Source organism: Ailuropoda melanoleuca, chromosome 8 (assembly GCF_002007445.2).
Source record: "Ailuropoda melanoleuca isolate Jingjing chromosome 8, ASM200744v2, whole genome shotgun sequence".
NCBI lineage: Eukaryota > Metazoa > Chordata > Mammalia > Carnivora > Ursidae > Ailuropoda > Ailuropoda melanoleuca.
The window spans coordinates 108,498,217-108,515,844 of record NC_048225.1 but is presented as its reverse complement, the minus strand read 5'-3'; the positions used below and the strand labels follow the sequence as shown (position 1 = coordinate 108,515,844).

Sequence of the window (17,628 nt, the reverse complement as noted above, 5' to 3'; positions counted from 1 at the left end):
ATATTTGCAAATGACACTACAGATAAAAGACTGGTATCCAAGATCTACAAAGAACTTCTCAAACTCAATATACAGGAAATAAACAAATCATAAAATGGGCAGAAGATATGAACAGACACTTTTCCAATGAAGACATACAAATGGCTAACAGACACATGGAAATATGTTCAAAATAATTAGCCATCAGGGAAATTCAAATAAAAACCACACTGAGATACCACCTTATANCAACATGGACGGCACTGGAAGAGATAATGCTAAGTGAAATAAGTCAAGCAGAGAAAGACAATTATCACATGGTTTCTCTCATCTATGGAACATAAGAACTAGGAAGATCGTTAGGAGAAGAAAGGGATAAAGAAAGGGGGGTAATCAGAAGGGGGAATGAAGCATGAGAGACTATGGACTCTGAGAAACAAACTGAGGGCTTCAGAGGGGAGGGGGGTGGGGGAATGGGATAGGCTGGTGATGGGTAGTAAGGAGGGCACGTATTGCATGGTGCACTGTGTGTTATACACAACTAATGAATCACGGAAGTTTACATCAAAAACCAGGGATGTACTGTATGGTGACTAACATAATAAAAAAAATATTATTATAATTTAAAAAATAAATAAATTGAAGAGAGACTGAGTGAGGGAACTATGTTTTCAACTTTACTGGTAAATATAATCATATTTGAGACTAATTATTTACCTAGTAGTATGGAGAGTTTTAAATCTTTATGCAGGTGAATAAAACATGTGTCTTGCAAAATTTAATAGAGACACATAGTGAGTAGGTAAATTCATGTTCATAATTTAGTAACATTATTTGGTTTAGACTAAAGACAGAAATTTCAGTTGTGTTTCAAAAAAAAAAGCAATAGTGGTAGTTGTGTCCCACCGAATCTCTAACTCTTTACGATGTAATGACTGATAGAGTGTTCCCTCAAAGTGTAAGGGAACAATGCAATAGGAGTGCATCTAATCAAATTCCCTTAAACCGAATCTAATTCCCCTTTAATCTTAGAGGACTTTCCTGATCAGCATATAAAATAATACTTCTACTCTGCTTAAGTTTTCTCTGAGACATTTATCACCAACTGACTTTGTACATAGGTATATATGTATTTATTGTCTCCTTCTCTGTGCAAATGAAAACACCAAAGGGCAGAAAACTTGTTTTCTAATGCTAAATTTACTTAAGAAACTGTAGTTTTGGGGGCACCTGGATGGCAAAGTCTGAAGAGCAAGCAACTCTTGCTCTCAGGGTCATGAGTTTGATCTATACCCATGATGGGTATAGAGATTACAAAAATAAAAAATAAAAAATTTAAAAAAACTGTAGAGTTTTCACTATAGTTACAGAAATAAACACAAATTTATACATTTTAAAATTTGTACAATTTAAAATAGTAAAATTAATAAATGCCACAAAATACAGTATAAATAAATTTATACTGGAAATGTAAAGACATTTGGTTAGTACAGTAGGCTGATAATTTTCAGAGGAAAAAAAACTATGATACACTTGACACAATTATAACTAAAAAACAGTCCGTATTTGGAAAATACAAATAAATGAAGACTATCCAAATGAGAACAAACAGAGGCTATTTATTAACAGTTTGCTATAGTAAGGGAGTCAGCACTTACAACTTGGCAGAAACTCAAAGGCTGACATGAGAGGGGGAAAGCTTTGTCATGAAGAAAAATAAAAAGAGGTGCTCTGCGTAGAGGTTGTTGCCATGGGGAAGCTGGAGGCAGGCTAAATGGAAGCAGGACATCTTATGTGATGGGACTGGGGAGCACATCTGGCTTTCTCTGGTTAATCCTAAGTCAGAAGTTGAGGCAAAAATTGGGAAGCTGGCAGGCATTAACCAAGTCCTAATTCTTTGGGGTGTTTGCTGCAGAGTTATAGTTTGGGTTCCTGGATTTGGTGCTGCAGAGGTACTGAGTCAGAGTTCTTTTGTCATATGTAGCCTGGCCATTGTTCATTTGTATATTCAGTCTTTCTCACTAAATGATGGGAGTTAAAATCTTGTTCCTGCACTCAATACATTTTATGTGCCCATCAAATGCCAGGCACTGCAATGAATAATATAGAAATAGCACTAGCATTCATGAAATCTAGGAGAACATCTAAGGGGGCAACCTAGATTAAATTTGATGTTTAGGGAAGGTAAGCCTTCTAACTCAAGCTTTTAACGAGAGTAAGAATTAGCTAGACAAGGGGGAGGTGGGAGAGGAATGAGGAAAAAAGGGAAAGAGGGCTCTAGGCAGTGGAGAAGAAGACAAAAGATATTACATGCTTCCTATTAAAATACTTTTGATATAATCAGATTTGGAATTTAGCCATGTTCTTTATCTTAATGTGCTGGTTAAAAAAACAAGCATGAGTAGTTCCTCTGTTTCTATATTTCAAACTCTGCATTGAAAGAGCAATCAAACCAACAAATACAGTTTTGTTAAGTGCCTTACTTTTTCTCCCTCTTTTCTTTTCTTTGTTTGGCAAAGACTATTCATTAGATATTCTTGCTGGTGTGAAAGTTTTCATTGAATTGGGCTTTGCTGCTTCTTCCTGTTGGAAATCCAATACTTCATTCTTTTTTAAAAATTCATTCTTGTGTTACACCAGTAACTAACAAGATAGAGATGAGACTGTCATCTTCCCTCACCCTCACTTCCAACCGATCTCTGATATTTCTTGGAGCATCCTGAAACAATTATCAATAGAGGTACAATTTGTGCTAGGAGACACATATTCTGTGCATTTTCATAGCTCAACTTAGTTCTGGAAAAAAAAAACTGTGATGGTTAATTTTATCTATCAACTTGGGCTAGGGCATGAGATGCCCAGGTATTTGCTCAAAAATTATTCTGGGTGTTTTTGTGAGGGTATTGCTGGATGAGAACAACATTTATATTGGTAGACTGAGTAAAGCACATTGCCCTCCATAATGTGGGTGGGCCTTGTCCAATCAGTTGAAGGCCTGAATAGAGCAAAAGGCTCACTGTCCCCAAAGTAAGAGAATTCTCCTGCCTGATGGCTTTCTTACTGGAACACTGGATCTTCCTGCATGACAGCATTTGAGCTGGGACATCAGCAATACACATTTTGTACTTGTCAGCCTCCATAATCCCACAAGCTGATTCCTTATAAGAAGACATATATATATTCTGTTTCTCTGGAGAACCCTAATACAACATTCAACTGTTTTATCAAAGATAAGAACATTGTTCAACTCTTCATTAGCTGTTTGTTCAAAATTACTTATATATTTATGGTTCCCCAAAAACAAAAGTTTAAATTCAATGAGTCTCAAATTCCTTTTCGCTATAAAATTTCTGAACACTGCCAATCACTAACTACAGAAATCAATGAATCAAATCAGAATCCATTCTACAGGGAACTTTTACAGTGCTCAGTCCTTTCATTTTAAATTTTTAAAAAGATTTATATATTTATTTTAAAGAGAGAGGGAGCATGAGTGGGAGGACAGGAAAAAAGGGAGAAAAAATCTGAAGCAGACTCCACGCTGAGCACATAGCCCAATGCAGGGCTTGACCCCACGATCCTGAGATCTTGACCTGAGCCAAAGCCAGAGTCAGATCTTTAACCAACTGTGCCATTCAGGCGCCTCAGCCCTTTCATTTTAAAAGATGAGAACAGTGTAGTGTGGAGAAGTTGTCTGACCTACTAAAGATCACACACTATCTGGAGGAAGAAAGCAGATTAAAATATCCATGTTCTAATTTCAATGCAATTTTTTAACAGTATTTTTGAAACACCTTTGTTTTCCTTTGAAATATATCTTTTTTTTTCCTTTCTGGGAATCCTCATAAGAGAATATAGGTAAATTTATGGAAGGAAAAGGTTTTCTGAAAAAGGGTCGGAGTCGGGGTGCCTGGTGGGCTCAGTTTGTTGAGCTTCTGACTCTTGGTTTCAGCTCAGGTCATGATCTCCTGATTGTGGGATGAGCCCCCCGGGCTCCGAGATCAGTGGGGAGTCTGCTTCAGATTCTCTCTCCCTCTCCCTTCCCCCCCCACCCTGCCCTGCTCCATTCTCTCTCTCTCTCAAATGAATAAATAAAACCTTTAAAACAAAAAAAAGGGCAGAGTCAGTATCAAGAGAGGACATACATGAGTGAATGAGAACTCGTACAGATTCTTAAGTTCACAAGAAGAAAGATACTGTTAACTTTAAAGGAACCAAATTCTCATGAATTGTCATGGAAATAGTAGCAGTCAGATTAGAAGAGCCTGACAAAGGGATTCGTTGTGAAGTTGTGGATGTAGTAGGCCCAACTAACATGGTCAACTGAGGAAAAAGGAGGAAAAATGAAAAAGGGTAAAGGAGAAAGTCCCAAGAATCACTGAGAACTTCTCAGCAGGGCTGTAGGTCTGACTTAGAATGAAGGCAACTGGAGCGTAAGGCAGACACGTTTTCTTCCCTTCTCTCCATTAAAGAACAATGAGGTCAATAGGCCTAACACTCTGCCTGGTCCCAAGGAGGTTATCAAAAAGCGCTTTGAAGAGGAGGAAAGAACTCACATTTATTGATTTGTCAGACACTGCATTTGAATGATTCACATATAAAAACTCATTTAGCAAACAACAGCTTACTTGGGAAGTACTTCAGATATTTTTTCATTTAATGTCCTTAGCAACCCTATGAAGCAGGTCGTCCTTACCTCCATTTTACATATAAAGATTCCAGAGCACCAAAGGTTAAGTAGATTGCCTAAAGTTATAGGTAGATTGATGACACTTTTAATCCAAGTAGTCTGATTTCAGAGCCCAGGCTCTCTATAACCACACTATACTGCCTTTCACCATAATATATTTCTATCTCTAATTAGTGATGAAATGGAAAAGCAAAAAAATAAAAATAAAATTAAAATTAAAAATAAATAAAAGGCAAATGACACAAACAAGGCTACGCTTATTAGTGACAGATTTGGGATTTGACCACAAGTCTAATTATAATGTCACCAACTTTTCATTGTGCTAAGAGGGCTAAACATAGAACAAAGACCTGTTAAACTATTTGCTGTAAAACGTGTATCTTTTTTTTTAATATTTCATTTACTTATTTCAGAGAGGAAAAGAGACAGTAAGCATGAGTGGGGAAGAGGGAGAGACTCCCCACCGAGAAGAGAGCCCAATTGGAGACTCCATCCCGGGACCCTAGGATCATGACCCAAGCCAAAGGCGGACACTCAACTGACTGAGCCACCCAGGCACCCTGTAGAGTGTGTACCTAATAGGGCATCTGAGATGGGCAGTCAGGACAATAATGGTGAGAGAAGTCAGTACAGCACTCCTGCTATTCACAAAGAGAAAAGCTCTTTTTTTTTTAAGACTTTTTATTAATTTATTTGAGAGAGAGGGGGCGCACAAGCAGCAGGGAGCAGAGGGAGAGGGAGAAGCAGACTCCCTGCTGAGCTGGGAGCCCGATGTCAGGCTCCATCCCAGGACCCCAAGATCATGACCTGAGCTGAAGGCAGAAGCTTAACCCACTGAGCCACCCAGGTGCCCCGAGAAAAGCTGTCCTTAATATCCAAGATCTGGATTGGCACCAACAGCTGGGCCAGTATGTTCTTCTATCAAGTATACATAATTTGACAGAGCATCAACATCAAATGCATTGGACTGCGAAGAATTAAAACAAAAGACCACTCAGGAATCATGTTTGAACACATACACCAAATGACCACTATAAGTGACTGCTGCTCCTTTGCCAATTACAGTTTTAACTTCACTTTGTTTTTCCCACCGTCTAAATAAGGCAAACTATAGACCTGCTGGCCAAATCTGGGCCTTGGCTGTTCTTGTACAGACTTTCAGTAAGAATGGTTTTAACATTTTTAAGTTTTTTTTTTTAAAGGAAAACAAAGAAGAATATGTGAGAGAGACCATATGTAGCCTGCAAAGCCTAAAATATTTTCCATCTGGCCATTTACAGAAAAAGTTTGTCAAACTCTATTTTAGAGAAAATTAGGATATCCAATGACAAAATTACCTTTGCTTTCTGGGAAGATTCAATACAAAGCAAAGCTCCACATCCTTGAATGCTTCCCAAAATTACCTAACACGAACCAAAATCTTATAAGTCCTATATAACACCCTGTTACAGAGATACTGCAGAGACACAAATAATGTATGGTCTTCCTTATAACAGTCAATAAGTCCAACTTTGTTCGACTAATGAATGTGTTAAGAACAATAGTCAGCAAACCCAGAGTCAGCCAAATTCCATATATCACCTGTTTTTGTATGACAGTAAGAATGGTTTTTTGTAAATTAAAGGGTTGTTTCAAAACAAACAAATGAAGAATATGTGACAGAGACCACATGTGGCCCATAGACCCTAACGTATTTACTATTCAGTTCTTTACAGAAAAATTTGCCCAGTCCTTGCCAAGAACTGTGAAGAGTCATATTATATTGTACTTGCAAACTGACAAGTTAAATTGGAACAGTTTCGTGGATGATGACAAAAAATTATACATGAAATTTCTGGATCAGACATGAAGGGCTTCATTACTGAAAGTAGTAGCCAGAATATCAGCATATTTGCTCTGGTTTCCTGAGTCTCAATTCCCAAAGGGAGATGTGGAGGGCCAGATGATACCAGCATCTTCAATGGGTGGCTTTATAGGAGAAGAACTTTGAGCAAGAAGGCTAACAGTCCAGCATTTTTTAGCAAGCAGTGAAAATTATAGCATGATGCAATTAGACCAGCTTCCCTCACCTGGGGACTGAGCAGTGGTCATGTTACAGTTAGCTTGACATATTTAGTTGCCTATAGGACTTTCTACAGCAACTGTTCAGGATCAAGAAACGGATAGATAAACCTTATAGTCTGACATCCTTTGTAAAAACACTCAGGAATGTGCAAGACCCATAGTGGACTGCCTCTTCCCCACAGGGTGCTCCTGGTGGTCTCTGTTTGAAGGTCATGATGGAAGTGAAGTTTTTACAAGTTTCAGCTGAGACCTTCACTGCCACAGACTGGCACCCTTGCCTCTCTAGTTTGGACATCTGAAATCTCTTGTGCTCACAAGAGACTTCACCTTTGTGAGGGTGAAGGCCCTCATGCCTGGAGTGGGTGGGTAAATTTATGCTTAATTGAGCTCTGACATTTTATTGAAGTCCTTCACATTGGGTTTTCTTTTTCCTTTTTTTTTTTTTTAATTTTTTTCTTTCATTTTGTTTCTTTCCTTAGGAATAAACTCTCCTGGGATCCTTCTGTTATCTGACAGGTTGGTATTGTTCCTTAGTGAAACTGTTAGCTAGCGTTCTAACATTTTCTCCTGTGGTCTGTCTGCTTGTCTAGTTGTCTATTAGAGGACAAGTCTATAGAAAGAGGAAAGGCAAAAATATGTCTATTCTTTTTTTTTAAATGATTTTATTTATTTATTCGACAGAGATAGAGACAGCCAGCGAGAGAGGGAACACAAGCAGGGGAAATAGGAGAGGAAGAAGCAGGCTCATAAGAAGAGCCTGATGTGGGGCTCGATCCCACAATGCCGGGATCACGCCCTGAGCCGAAGGCAGACGCTTAACCGCTGTACCACCCAGGCGCCCCAAGATATGTCTATTCTTGAGTGGGCCGCAGGGGCAGAGAAGTTCAGGTCTTTAAACCAACATTACTTCGAGTCTCCATTTTTAAAATTATATAAGGACTTCTTCCTCAGTCTTGTCCTTGTGACCCTGCTTTGTTTAATTTCTTCTGCTTGGAAGCAGGTGTGTCCAACCTGTGTTTGGTGACAGTTAGCCTTTGGCTAACTTCCAGAGATAGGAGGTTGCACAAGTATCATCTTTAGGGAACACTCCAGTTCTCATAGGGTCTTCTCAATTGAAAATTGCTGCTTCCATGACAAAACACTGCTTCCTTAATGTTTTCACACTGTAACATTAACTCATATGCTTTTCTCTCTAACTGGCACAATTGTACCAGAAACATTTGGAATTATACTATCCACTTTAGCTACTTTTGACAAGAACAAGATTGTTCACTTAGGAGATGCTTTGGAACAGAAAAAGGAAGAAACTCTGATGAGGAAATTGTCTTGTGTGTGTACAAAAAAAGAATTTTTTTACTTAAGGTAGGACACACCCCCTCCTTCATATCCATACTTTGAAGATTAATAAAGTCTGGCTTTTTAAATTGTATGGCTAAATAAAATTGTCAAGGGCCCAAGTTACTCTTTAAATTAACTATAATAAAACTCTTGTGTGTTTGTACATGTTAAAACAGTATTTCTATGTCAAATTCTCCCTTTTCTCTCTGCATAGAAAATATAAATTAGCCTTTTACAGTGGTAACTCCATATTTGTCTGAAGCTGGCTCTTTAACATTCTGTTCTGTTTTTCTGTCTCTTGGAAAATGTAAAGATTAACTGATGGATCAAACAAACAAATACATTTAGTTATAATGTGCTCATTCTAGAAATATCTAGTCCAGATAGAATAAAAAATCTAAAAGAAAAAAAGTTGTCAAATTCTTAGTGCTTATTTTGTGAACCCTGAAAAGTGTATTTACAGAATAGCCCTTGTTACAGTTATAAGACAAAATGACAAAGCTTTAGTTAGTTCCAAAATAAGAGCTTTTGATATGATTCAGAGTTTTTACATTTTAATTTACTGTGTAAAAATAACGCCAACACAGTATTTTGTTTGTACAGTACTAAGGTTAAATTTTTTATGATTTAAACTTTCTAAACTTCCTATGTTGGTTTTATAAGCTAAATAAATTATCATTGTTTCTATAACATGGCTAAAATTACATATATATATGATGTACATATATGTAAATATATAAAATATAAATATATATAAATAAAATGTATATTAATTAAATGAAATAATAGATACCTTTTCAAGGGTTAAATTTTATGAAATTTTTATACTACTACAAATAATAAGGATTTAATGTGTTAGCTAAAATTGTAAATTCCAGATCCTTAGCTATTTTTAAGACTTCAGACAAATGGTTAACAAATCTTTTGATGCCTGGATGGCTCAGTCAGTTAAGCTGCCAGTCTTGATTTTGGCTCAGGTCATGATGTCAGGGTCCTGGGATGGAGCCCCGCATCAGGTTCTATGCTCAGCAGGGAGTCTACCTCAGGATTCTTTCTCCCTTTGTTCCTCGCCCCGCTTGCTCTCACACACACACACACACACACACACACACACTCTCTCTCTCTCTCTCTCTCTCATATAAATAAATCTTTAAAAAAGAGAGGTGTTACTGCTTATCAAGATGTTAAATTTAATAGGATGCATACATCTTGATCTCGGTTGCAGTAGTGTTCTCATGTGGTGAAGATGGAAATTTCAAGGCCTCTTGAGGTCTGAACTTCATCACCTGCACAGCACAGCACCATTACTGCCACAGTCTATTGGTCAGACATCCTGGGGGAGAAGAGGTTCTGCTGGAACAAGCTAGTGCAGGTGCAAGTGAAAGCTTTGAAGATGTAGGCCAGTCCTCTGATGACAGAGAAATGCTAAAGCAGTACTGTACTGGTGATGGCATCTGAATGACCTTAAACCTGAAAGTCGTAGCAAGGACCCTTGCAAAGATGCCACATGCAAATTTTGTTGGTCACACTGGATTTTGCCCATCATAGATGCTATTGTCTTAGGTTTCCTGTATTGTTATCCTGTACGTCAGAAAGCAAAACCTCCTGACACTGTGGAGTCAGAAAGCATATCTACTGAGAGTGCGAGCTAGAGACTTGTTTGGAGGCCTTGCGAGGCCCTCTTCTAGAATTCTGCCAGGAGTATGCTTCCCCCTTGGAGCCCAGATAGTTGGCCAGACATCCACCCCAGAACTGGGGCTAGTGTCCTTCATCTCCTAGAGCCTTCTCCCAAAGTACCTGCTCATTTTTCTGTGTCCCTGCCAGTGGCCCCTTTCTCCGCTGGCTTCCATTAGCCCCTTTGCATTTCCAAACTTTGTTTTATGATTACAATCCACATGTCCTAGTGACATTGTCCTTTAGTAATAATGCCTGCTTTCCAATACTTCGAATGCACATTAGACATTCTTAACAGGGCAACACACTCTGGTTTTGAAACTTTTCTTTTTCCATTTTTCTTTGAGGTAAATATACATATTTTAAAATATGTATACATATACATGTATATGTATACTCTAAATACTAATATACACATTTTAAGGCTATTGTTAAAAACTTCAAAAATCAGGACACCTGGGTGGCTCAGTCGGTTAAGCAACCAACTCTTGATTTCAGCTCAGGTCATGATCTCAGGGTCGTGGGATTGAGCTGCACATCAGGCTCTGTCCCTCTTCCTCTGCTCCTCCCCTTGCTGGCTCTCTCTCTCTCAAATGAATTAAAAAAATCTTTTAAAAAACTTCAAATATGTTCATTATTTGTACATATATTCATTTGTGCCTAAATACACACATATATAACGGTGTATTTATAAATCTTATATTGACAATAGTTATGCAAATAATGTACAAAAAGAGTAAAGTTAGAATATGGGCGTTTTTTTTCTGTAAGAAGATTCAGTTATTCTGTGCCCAAATTAGTAGATGTTCCCTTTGTCACCAAAATATTTGTTAATTCTTAGTGTTTTATCACATATTCTTAAGCCATTTTGAAGAGACTCCTCTTCACTTTTGAAAAAAATCAGCTCCTAATACTATTGTTGTCTATTGGTATGTTTTTATAATGTTGCCTATACATATTTCTTATCTTTAGATACTTGGAAAATTCTTGTTTGCTCTAATAACTACTCTTAATTTTTCTTTTTCTCAATTTTGGCCCCAGATTCAGAATAATACATAAACTCTCATCAGGTCTCCCAAAATGGCCATTAGGAAACAAAAAGAATTGCTCCTTTACCCTACACATGGAAGGACAATAAACATAATTAGGTTTTTCCAGAATTCTTCAAGTTTTAAAAAATTAGTATGAGAAATTGTTGTTTACAAAAGTTAGGGAAAGATGACAATGCAAAATGAGATTCATTTTCTTAGGTCAATTATACATAAACAAAACGTGTTAATAAAAATATTTTTGTATGATTTTATACTTTTCAAGTTAAAAAGAAGCCTATCAAAATATTTTGTTTCCAGGATCCTAGATTCAAAAATCCTTTTTCTCTTTTTGTTCATGAAAAGTATGATTAAATACTAGGGGTACGGACTTATTTCAGTCTTTCATTAGATTCAGTAGCCAAAGTGCAACTGTCTTGTCGAAGAGCTGTAACAAACAGTAGTAAAACACAGGAAAGCTTCAGTTAATTTCTCTAGGGTCTCCAATAAACCTAATTGTTCCCTAGGCCACTCAGACTCTCTCATTGACAAAAATCACTCAGCACTTCTCAGGTAGTTGCCTAACCTCCTATAAAACACCCTTGTTTCCCTCACACCGCACTATGTATGACTGCAACACTAAATCCAGTTACCTTCTTTCCTTTACCAAAAGAAGCAGAATCTAATCATTGCTTACTTCTGTTAGGAAACTATACATAATACACACCCCTGAAACTTTCCTGGATGTGTCTGATTTAATTTTGTTTGTTGATGGTTCCTGAAGAAAAAGAAAAATTAAAAACTGCCAATAGGGCTATGCTACCAAATACCCAAATTTACCCTTGAAATATAAGGCTCTCCCAGAATTCAATTAGTTCGGATGTCTAATTTCTCTTACCTAAATCTACCAGCTGACAAAAGGTAAGATTGTGTGTGCGTATACACACACACACACACACACACACACAAACACGTGTATATATAGAAAGTTTAAATGTTTCAAAAATGATAAGCTTAAATAATATGTGCTCTTCATCATCATAAAATCCTAATGTTCAAGCATGAATATATATATATGTATGTGTGTGTGTGTGTGTGTGTGTGTGTATATATATATAAAGTATGATAATGCATATATTATCCCATGACTTTGGAATGCTTTGAAAACAGAGAATCCCTAACTGCTACAGTAACCTCTAAAAATGAACAAATTAAAAACTTTTGGATGCTTTGCTATTATCTAAGGAAAAGGTGATTTTAAAAGTGGATTATCAGAATGCCTCATGATATTAAACAAAAAAGCAATGATAAATTAACAATGATATGGAACTAACATTAGTGGGGTAACTGTAAAGGTATTACTGAGAATGTTTTTAATGTGCACCTTATCAGCCAAAGACATAATCCAGCAAGACTGTAAACGTAGGAAATGGAAAGAAGCCAAAGCCTTGATGTCCCTTTGAACACAGCCAAATGGATTTTACACTAATTATTCTAGTAATAAGCTATGAATATGTTCAGGTTGTTTGTTTATTCTCAGGATTGGGCAGAGGTTTGTTCTCGTTGGGAAGCCATGGCTCCACATCCTTATCTTCCACAAACTTTAGGAAAACTAAATAGAATTAATGGAATCCTAAATTTGAAATTAATAAAGCTCTCAGAAAATTTTGAACTTTATGTCCTTAATTTTGCATTGGCCTTGGTGGCAATAAGATTTACTCTTTCTGAAACCCATAGATTATCTCCCCATGAGTTAACAATGAACCCTTACCCCTTGCATTTGAAACATTCACTTCTAATCCTAGATTCTATCCATTACAGACTAACATGAATAAATACTGTAAGTGATTTATGGTACCTCCAAAATTATCACTAGAAATTTCAAGGTGCATTTCCAAAATACCTATTTAAACACACACTTCTTAATTTAAAACCTGGAGATTTAGTCATTTGGAAAAGGTATCAGACCATAACTGTCCTTAGACATTGATGGAAAGGATCCTATCAGGCAGGTAGTGTTAACAATAGACATACTGGCAAAACTCTAAAGTAATGATCTTTTATCCATAGTTTTCAGCTAAAAAGATGTACCACTGGGGTGCCTGGGTTGCTCAGTTAGTTAAGTGTCTGCCTTCAGCTCAGGTCATGCATGATCCCGGGTCTTGGGGTGGACCCAACGTCGGGCAACATGCCCGGAGGGAGCCTGCTGCTCCCTCTCCCTCTGCCCCTCCTCCCGACTTGTGCGCTCTCTCTCTCAAATAAATAATTAAAATCTTAAAAAAAAAAAAAAGATGTACCACTTTCTCCTGATTGCTAGATATTTATTCTATCAGGAGAATTCAAACCGAGAATTATTAGGATTTCTTTGGAAGCTGATGACTGGAGAAGTGGACAGCTTTTACCCAAGACAAAGAAACAAGACTAACTTTCCAATTTTTTTTCTAGTTAATTTTCTAGGTTTAGCTTTAGCACTAATCTTTCCTTTTATTGTATTTTGGAACAAACATCACTGAACTAATACTAGTAGGGTAATGGCATGGGATTTAAATAAAAACAAAATGATCTACACATTTCCTTAACTGGTATAAGCAATAAATTACTAATGTCATATCTCATTACATTGAGTTCACGAATCACTACCTTCAAACCCACAATTTATCCTAAAAAAGACTGTCTAGTCATGGCTATAGACTGAATGTTTATGGTCACTCCCTTTTTCTTCCACCATGTGGGTCCGCAATGTGAAGACTGAGGTCTATGAACCACAAAGCAGCCTCCCAGACAATGAATCTGCTGGTATGTTAATCTTGGATTTCCTAGTCTCTAGAACTATGAGAAAGAAATTTCTGTTATTTATAATCCACCCCCCCCAAGTCTATGGTATTCTCTTACAGCAGCCTGGATGGACTAAGACAGTCATTGTTTGTGTATGAAATAAAATTAAGTATCATTTGAGGGAACTGTTGTTGACTCTCCTAGTCTACCCATCAACTCTTGAGTTTGTTGAACCCATCTATCCATTTATTAATTTAATATTTTCTAGGAGCCAATAATGTGCTAGACACTAGGATATGATGACACAGGTCATCATATCAGTTTTGCAGGAAGAGGTAGGCAAGTAAGTAAATAAGGGCTGTCAAGTAATACTGGGTGCTCTGATACAAGTATGAATAGAGAGTGCGGGAGATCAGAGAGTAGTAAGTTCTTCATAGTATCTGTTTTTGCAGTGAGATCCAGGAAAATACCACAGAGATGGGTACATTTGCAGAATAGACAAAATTTCTCAAATTCATTTGCAAAATGGCCATAGCTAGAATAGGAAGCGAACCACACACTTTTATATCCCTCTGTAGTGCACGTAATAAAAACGGATCCCTTTCAAAGCAGATCAAGGTATTTGGTTATGTATATTAAAAAGTTGCCTTCCCACCCCCTCCTTTCTGCTATAGTAAAAGGAATAAAAAAATTATGGGCCCCAAGAGATATTTAAGGTATACAGGACACAGTATACTGAATTTATTTCATTGTTTCCAGCATGGCAAAGGACACCCTTCAGCCTCTTGAGTGCCAATAAAAAATCAAGTCATCCGAAAGTGTTCCGACAGTTTGGAGTTTGTTTTCTAACTTTTTCATTAGCATCTTTGAAAACAGCCATTTAAACGTACCTCTCTGGGGCTGGCAGGGAGAATGGGCCAGGATGGAAAAAGTCATCACCTAAGGAATGGAAATGGAAGATCCAACATTTACGATAGTTTGATGATTTGCTACATGCTTTCTTTCATCTTATTCTCATTCTAACTCCTTTTCTCCAGTACCAATTAATGCTGTGAGCAGGTATTTATCTTAGCCGAGGTCAAACAACAGCTAACAAATATAGCTGCCCGGGATTGATCTACTCCGGACTAGATCTTTAGCACTATGTGAATATACTAAAAAAAAAAAAAAAACCCCAACCCCCCCCCCATCCTTCTAAAGGGGCATAATTAGATCACTAAGAACTAGAGATCATTTAATGGGTCCCACTTAGTTGGTAAGGTAATCCTAGTATTCTGCAAATCTTCTGCCAACCTCCTCTCCTTCCAAAGGAAGGAGCGGAAAGCCTTTGGCTGCAAGGTGAGTCGGCGATCACTCAGCGCGTGCTCAAGGGACGCAAGCATGCCGCTTCCCTGCAGGTGCGCGCGCACCTGTCGCTAGCCGCGTGCGTGCTGCGAGGGACGAGGTACGTGTCGGTGCGCGTGCGCGTGCGGCCGACAATATTCCCCGTACGTGCGCCGTACGTGGGCGCGGTGTCCCCGCGCTCGGAGTTTCGGGCCGGGATTCGGCCCCGTGCCGAGTGGGAGTCTGGGAGGGGCGTGTTCCTGGGCAGTCGCGGCTCCCCCTGGCGGCGGCCGTGCAGCGCTGGAGGCGCGCAGTCAGGCGTTCTCCGCGGGCAGCCGGCGGCGGGGCCTTGCCTTATAGCGCGGGGTCCTCGGCGGCCCGGGTGTCTACTGCCCTAGCTGCTGTCGTAGGCTAGGACGGCTGCTAGTGCGGCTGCTGTTGGTTCGCGGCGGCGGCGGCGGCGGAGGAGGAGGAAGAGGCGAGGCGACAGGAGAAGAAGGAGGCAGGCGCGGCGGCGGCGGCTTCGCCCGGGGCCGGCGGCGGCGAGGGGGGGGGGAAGATGGCGGACGTGCTCAGCGTCCTGCGACAGTACAACATCCAGAAGAAGGAGATTGTCGTGAAGGGAGACGAAGTGATCTTCGGCGAGTTCTCCTGGCCCAAGAATGTGAAGACCAACTATGTAGTTTGGGGGTAAGTCTGGCATGGCTGTGGCCTGGGGATGGCCGGGCAGAGTTGGGCGCCCCCAGGCGACCTCTTTCCTAGCCCCTCCCCCCGATTCCCTTTGGGGATGGAGAAAAAACGGGTCTCTGGGTAAAAGTTTTTCTCTAGAAAAGAAGTTACACTTTTAGGTGAGGAGGGAATAGGAGGAGGTGCGTCTGGAGTGGTCCATTTTCTTTAAGTGTTTGGGACGCCAAAGGGAAAGGTACCAAGGGAGTTTCTGACTTTCTAGTTCATTTTGCCGGTGTGTGCCGAGTGTTAGCAATGTACGTAGGTGCAGAAAAGGGCACACCGTCCGGTACTGGAGACGTTTTTTTGTGTTCCTTAGTTTTTTCTTTCTCTTCGAGGCTACCATGTGTTGAAACTATCCTGCTGCCCCTTGCAGCTCCTGGTCTCTTTTCCTTTAGTGATTCCCTCAAGAAGAGTGAAGGGTACCTACTAAGTGAAGTTAGAACGGGGAAAAGATTTGGTCACTCTGGAAGAGTCCTCAAAACCTGCGAAGGCAGGAGTTTCCTCAGGGAGAAAGTTACTGGTGAATTGGAGTGAGTTTTACGGATCTAAGTAAGATACTGATGGTATTGTGTGATTTTAGGAAATGTGTTTTAAAGAGAAATGTTTTGGAACGTTGATCCATGCGGGGTTTTCTGAGTTTAAGTCATTAAGGAAAACATCTAGAAATAGGTCGGATAATCGTTTGGGGCCTTTTTAGTGATGTTTCTGTCATCGGTATTTCATTTGGATAATTAGAACCTTGGGCCAGAACTTCCATATTCATTTTGCTTGATTGAATGGGAGCATTAGGAAGAGTTGATGAAAAGCTAGGGAAAATTTAGTTTGTTGGTTTCTAGTTTTTTGGCTTTGAGGGCTTATGATTCGATTAGCTTTATGAAATGTTGATGCAGTGACATCATTCTGAGTTTCCTGCGTTTTGTCCTTTCAAAAGAATTTGCACAGACACAATTATATTTGATTGGAATTTTAACTGATTTATTTTTCTTTAAAAAATGGTTGAGTAGTAGTCATGGTGGAGGGTGGTTCAATCTAAGAAATAGAAAAATTTCTTAGCACCTTGGTTCCTGAATCAAAGGAGGTTAACTTAATCAGAGTAGATGAGATAAAACAGATTATTTGGTAAGATTGCATTCTGGCCTTTAAGAGTAATCACTTCTAGCTTGAGGTATTAGAAAAGGTTTCACGAAGTGTGTTTGGCATGTAGATGTGCTACAAATTTTTCTTGAACGAATGAATAAGCTCTAAAGAATGGGTAAAGAACTTGAGGGTGACATGATGGGTTAGCTCTTAAAGGACAGGGAACTGTATGTTTAAGGGCATGAGAGCTGGAAGGGAAATGTTTTGATAGTTCGATGAAGCTAGTAGTGTAAGAGGACTGCTTAGATTTCAAGCTTTAACAACAGTGAATCACATCAATAAATATATTTTCATTTCATTTATTCATCTCTGTATGTATGTGTACATATGTCCAACTTCGTAACTCTAAACAATAGTTACCGTTATTGCATGCTGTACATTGTGTTACTTTGCATTTCTGTATCATTAAAAAAAAAAAAACCCTGGTTACCTGTATATTATTACATTTCATAGTACAATAATTGGTAGTGATGTATGTTTTGAAATATGTTAATTTAGAGGAAAAGTGGAAATGCAGGCTAGAGAAATGTAGGTTGGGGGTGATTACTTTGGTCTTATTCAGATGAATTTAAATAATACATTGACATTTTTAGGTAAGAATGTAGTAGGAAGGGTGAGATTGGACACTTATATTGTTGAGCAAATAGTATTACGTGCTTTGATTAAAGAGCCTGCACCTTTAAACTGCATTGTTTTATCACAGGTAGAATTCATTATGGTTCTACGTCATTGGTTTAATTTGAAGGATGTCATAAGAATTATACCTCTGAAACTCATCGTTGTGTTCACTGTAAGAATGTTGTTAAGGATGTTGTTTAGCAGTATCTTACTTGGAAGATATAGGATAAATTTCTTCTGAGTATCACTGGCAATAGTTGTGCTTCTCCTAAT

General features: G+C 38.7%; 1 protein-coding gene across 3 annotated transcripts in view; it reads left to right on the top strand.

Moving 5' to 3' along the window:
* Positions 1–15,253: 15,253 nt before the first annotated feature.
* The window catches only part of CDC73 (cell division cycle 73), a 181,618-nt gene continuing 179,243 nt past the window's right edge, over positions 15,254–17,628 (top strand). For all 3 annotated transcript variants that reach the window (XM_019803958.2, XM_034667174.1, XM_002923385.4), the window contains exon 1: positions 15,254–15,561. In XM_019803958.2, coding sequence (XP_019659517.1) covers positions 15,431–15,561 — 131 coding nt within the window. In that variant the 5' untranslated portion in view covers positions 15,254–15,430. The remainder of the gene's footprint in view (positions 15,562–17,628) is intronic.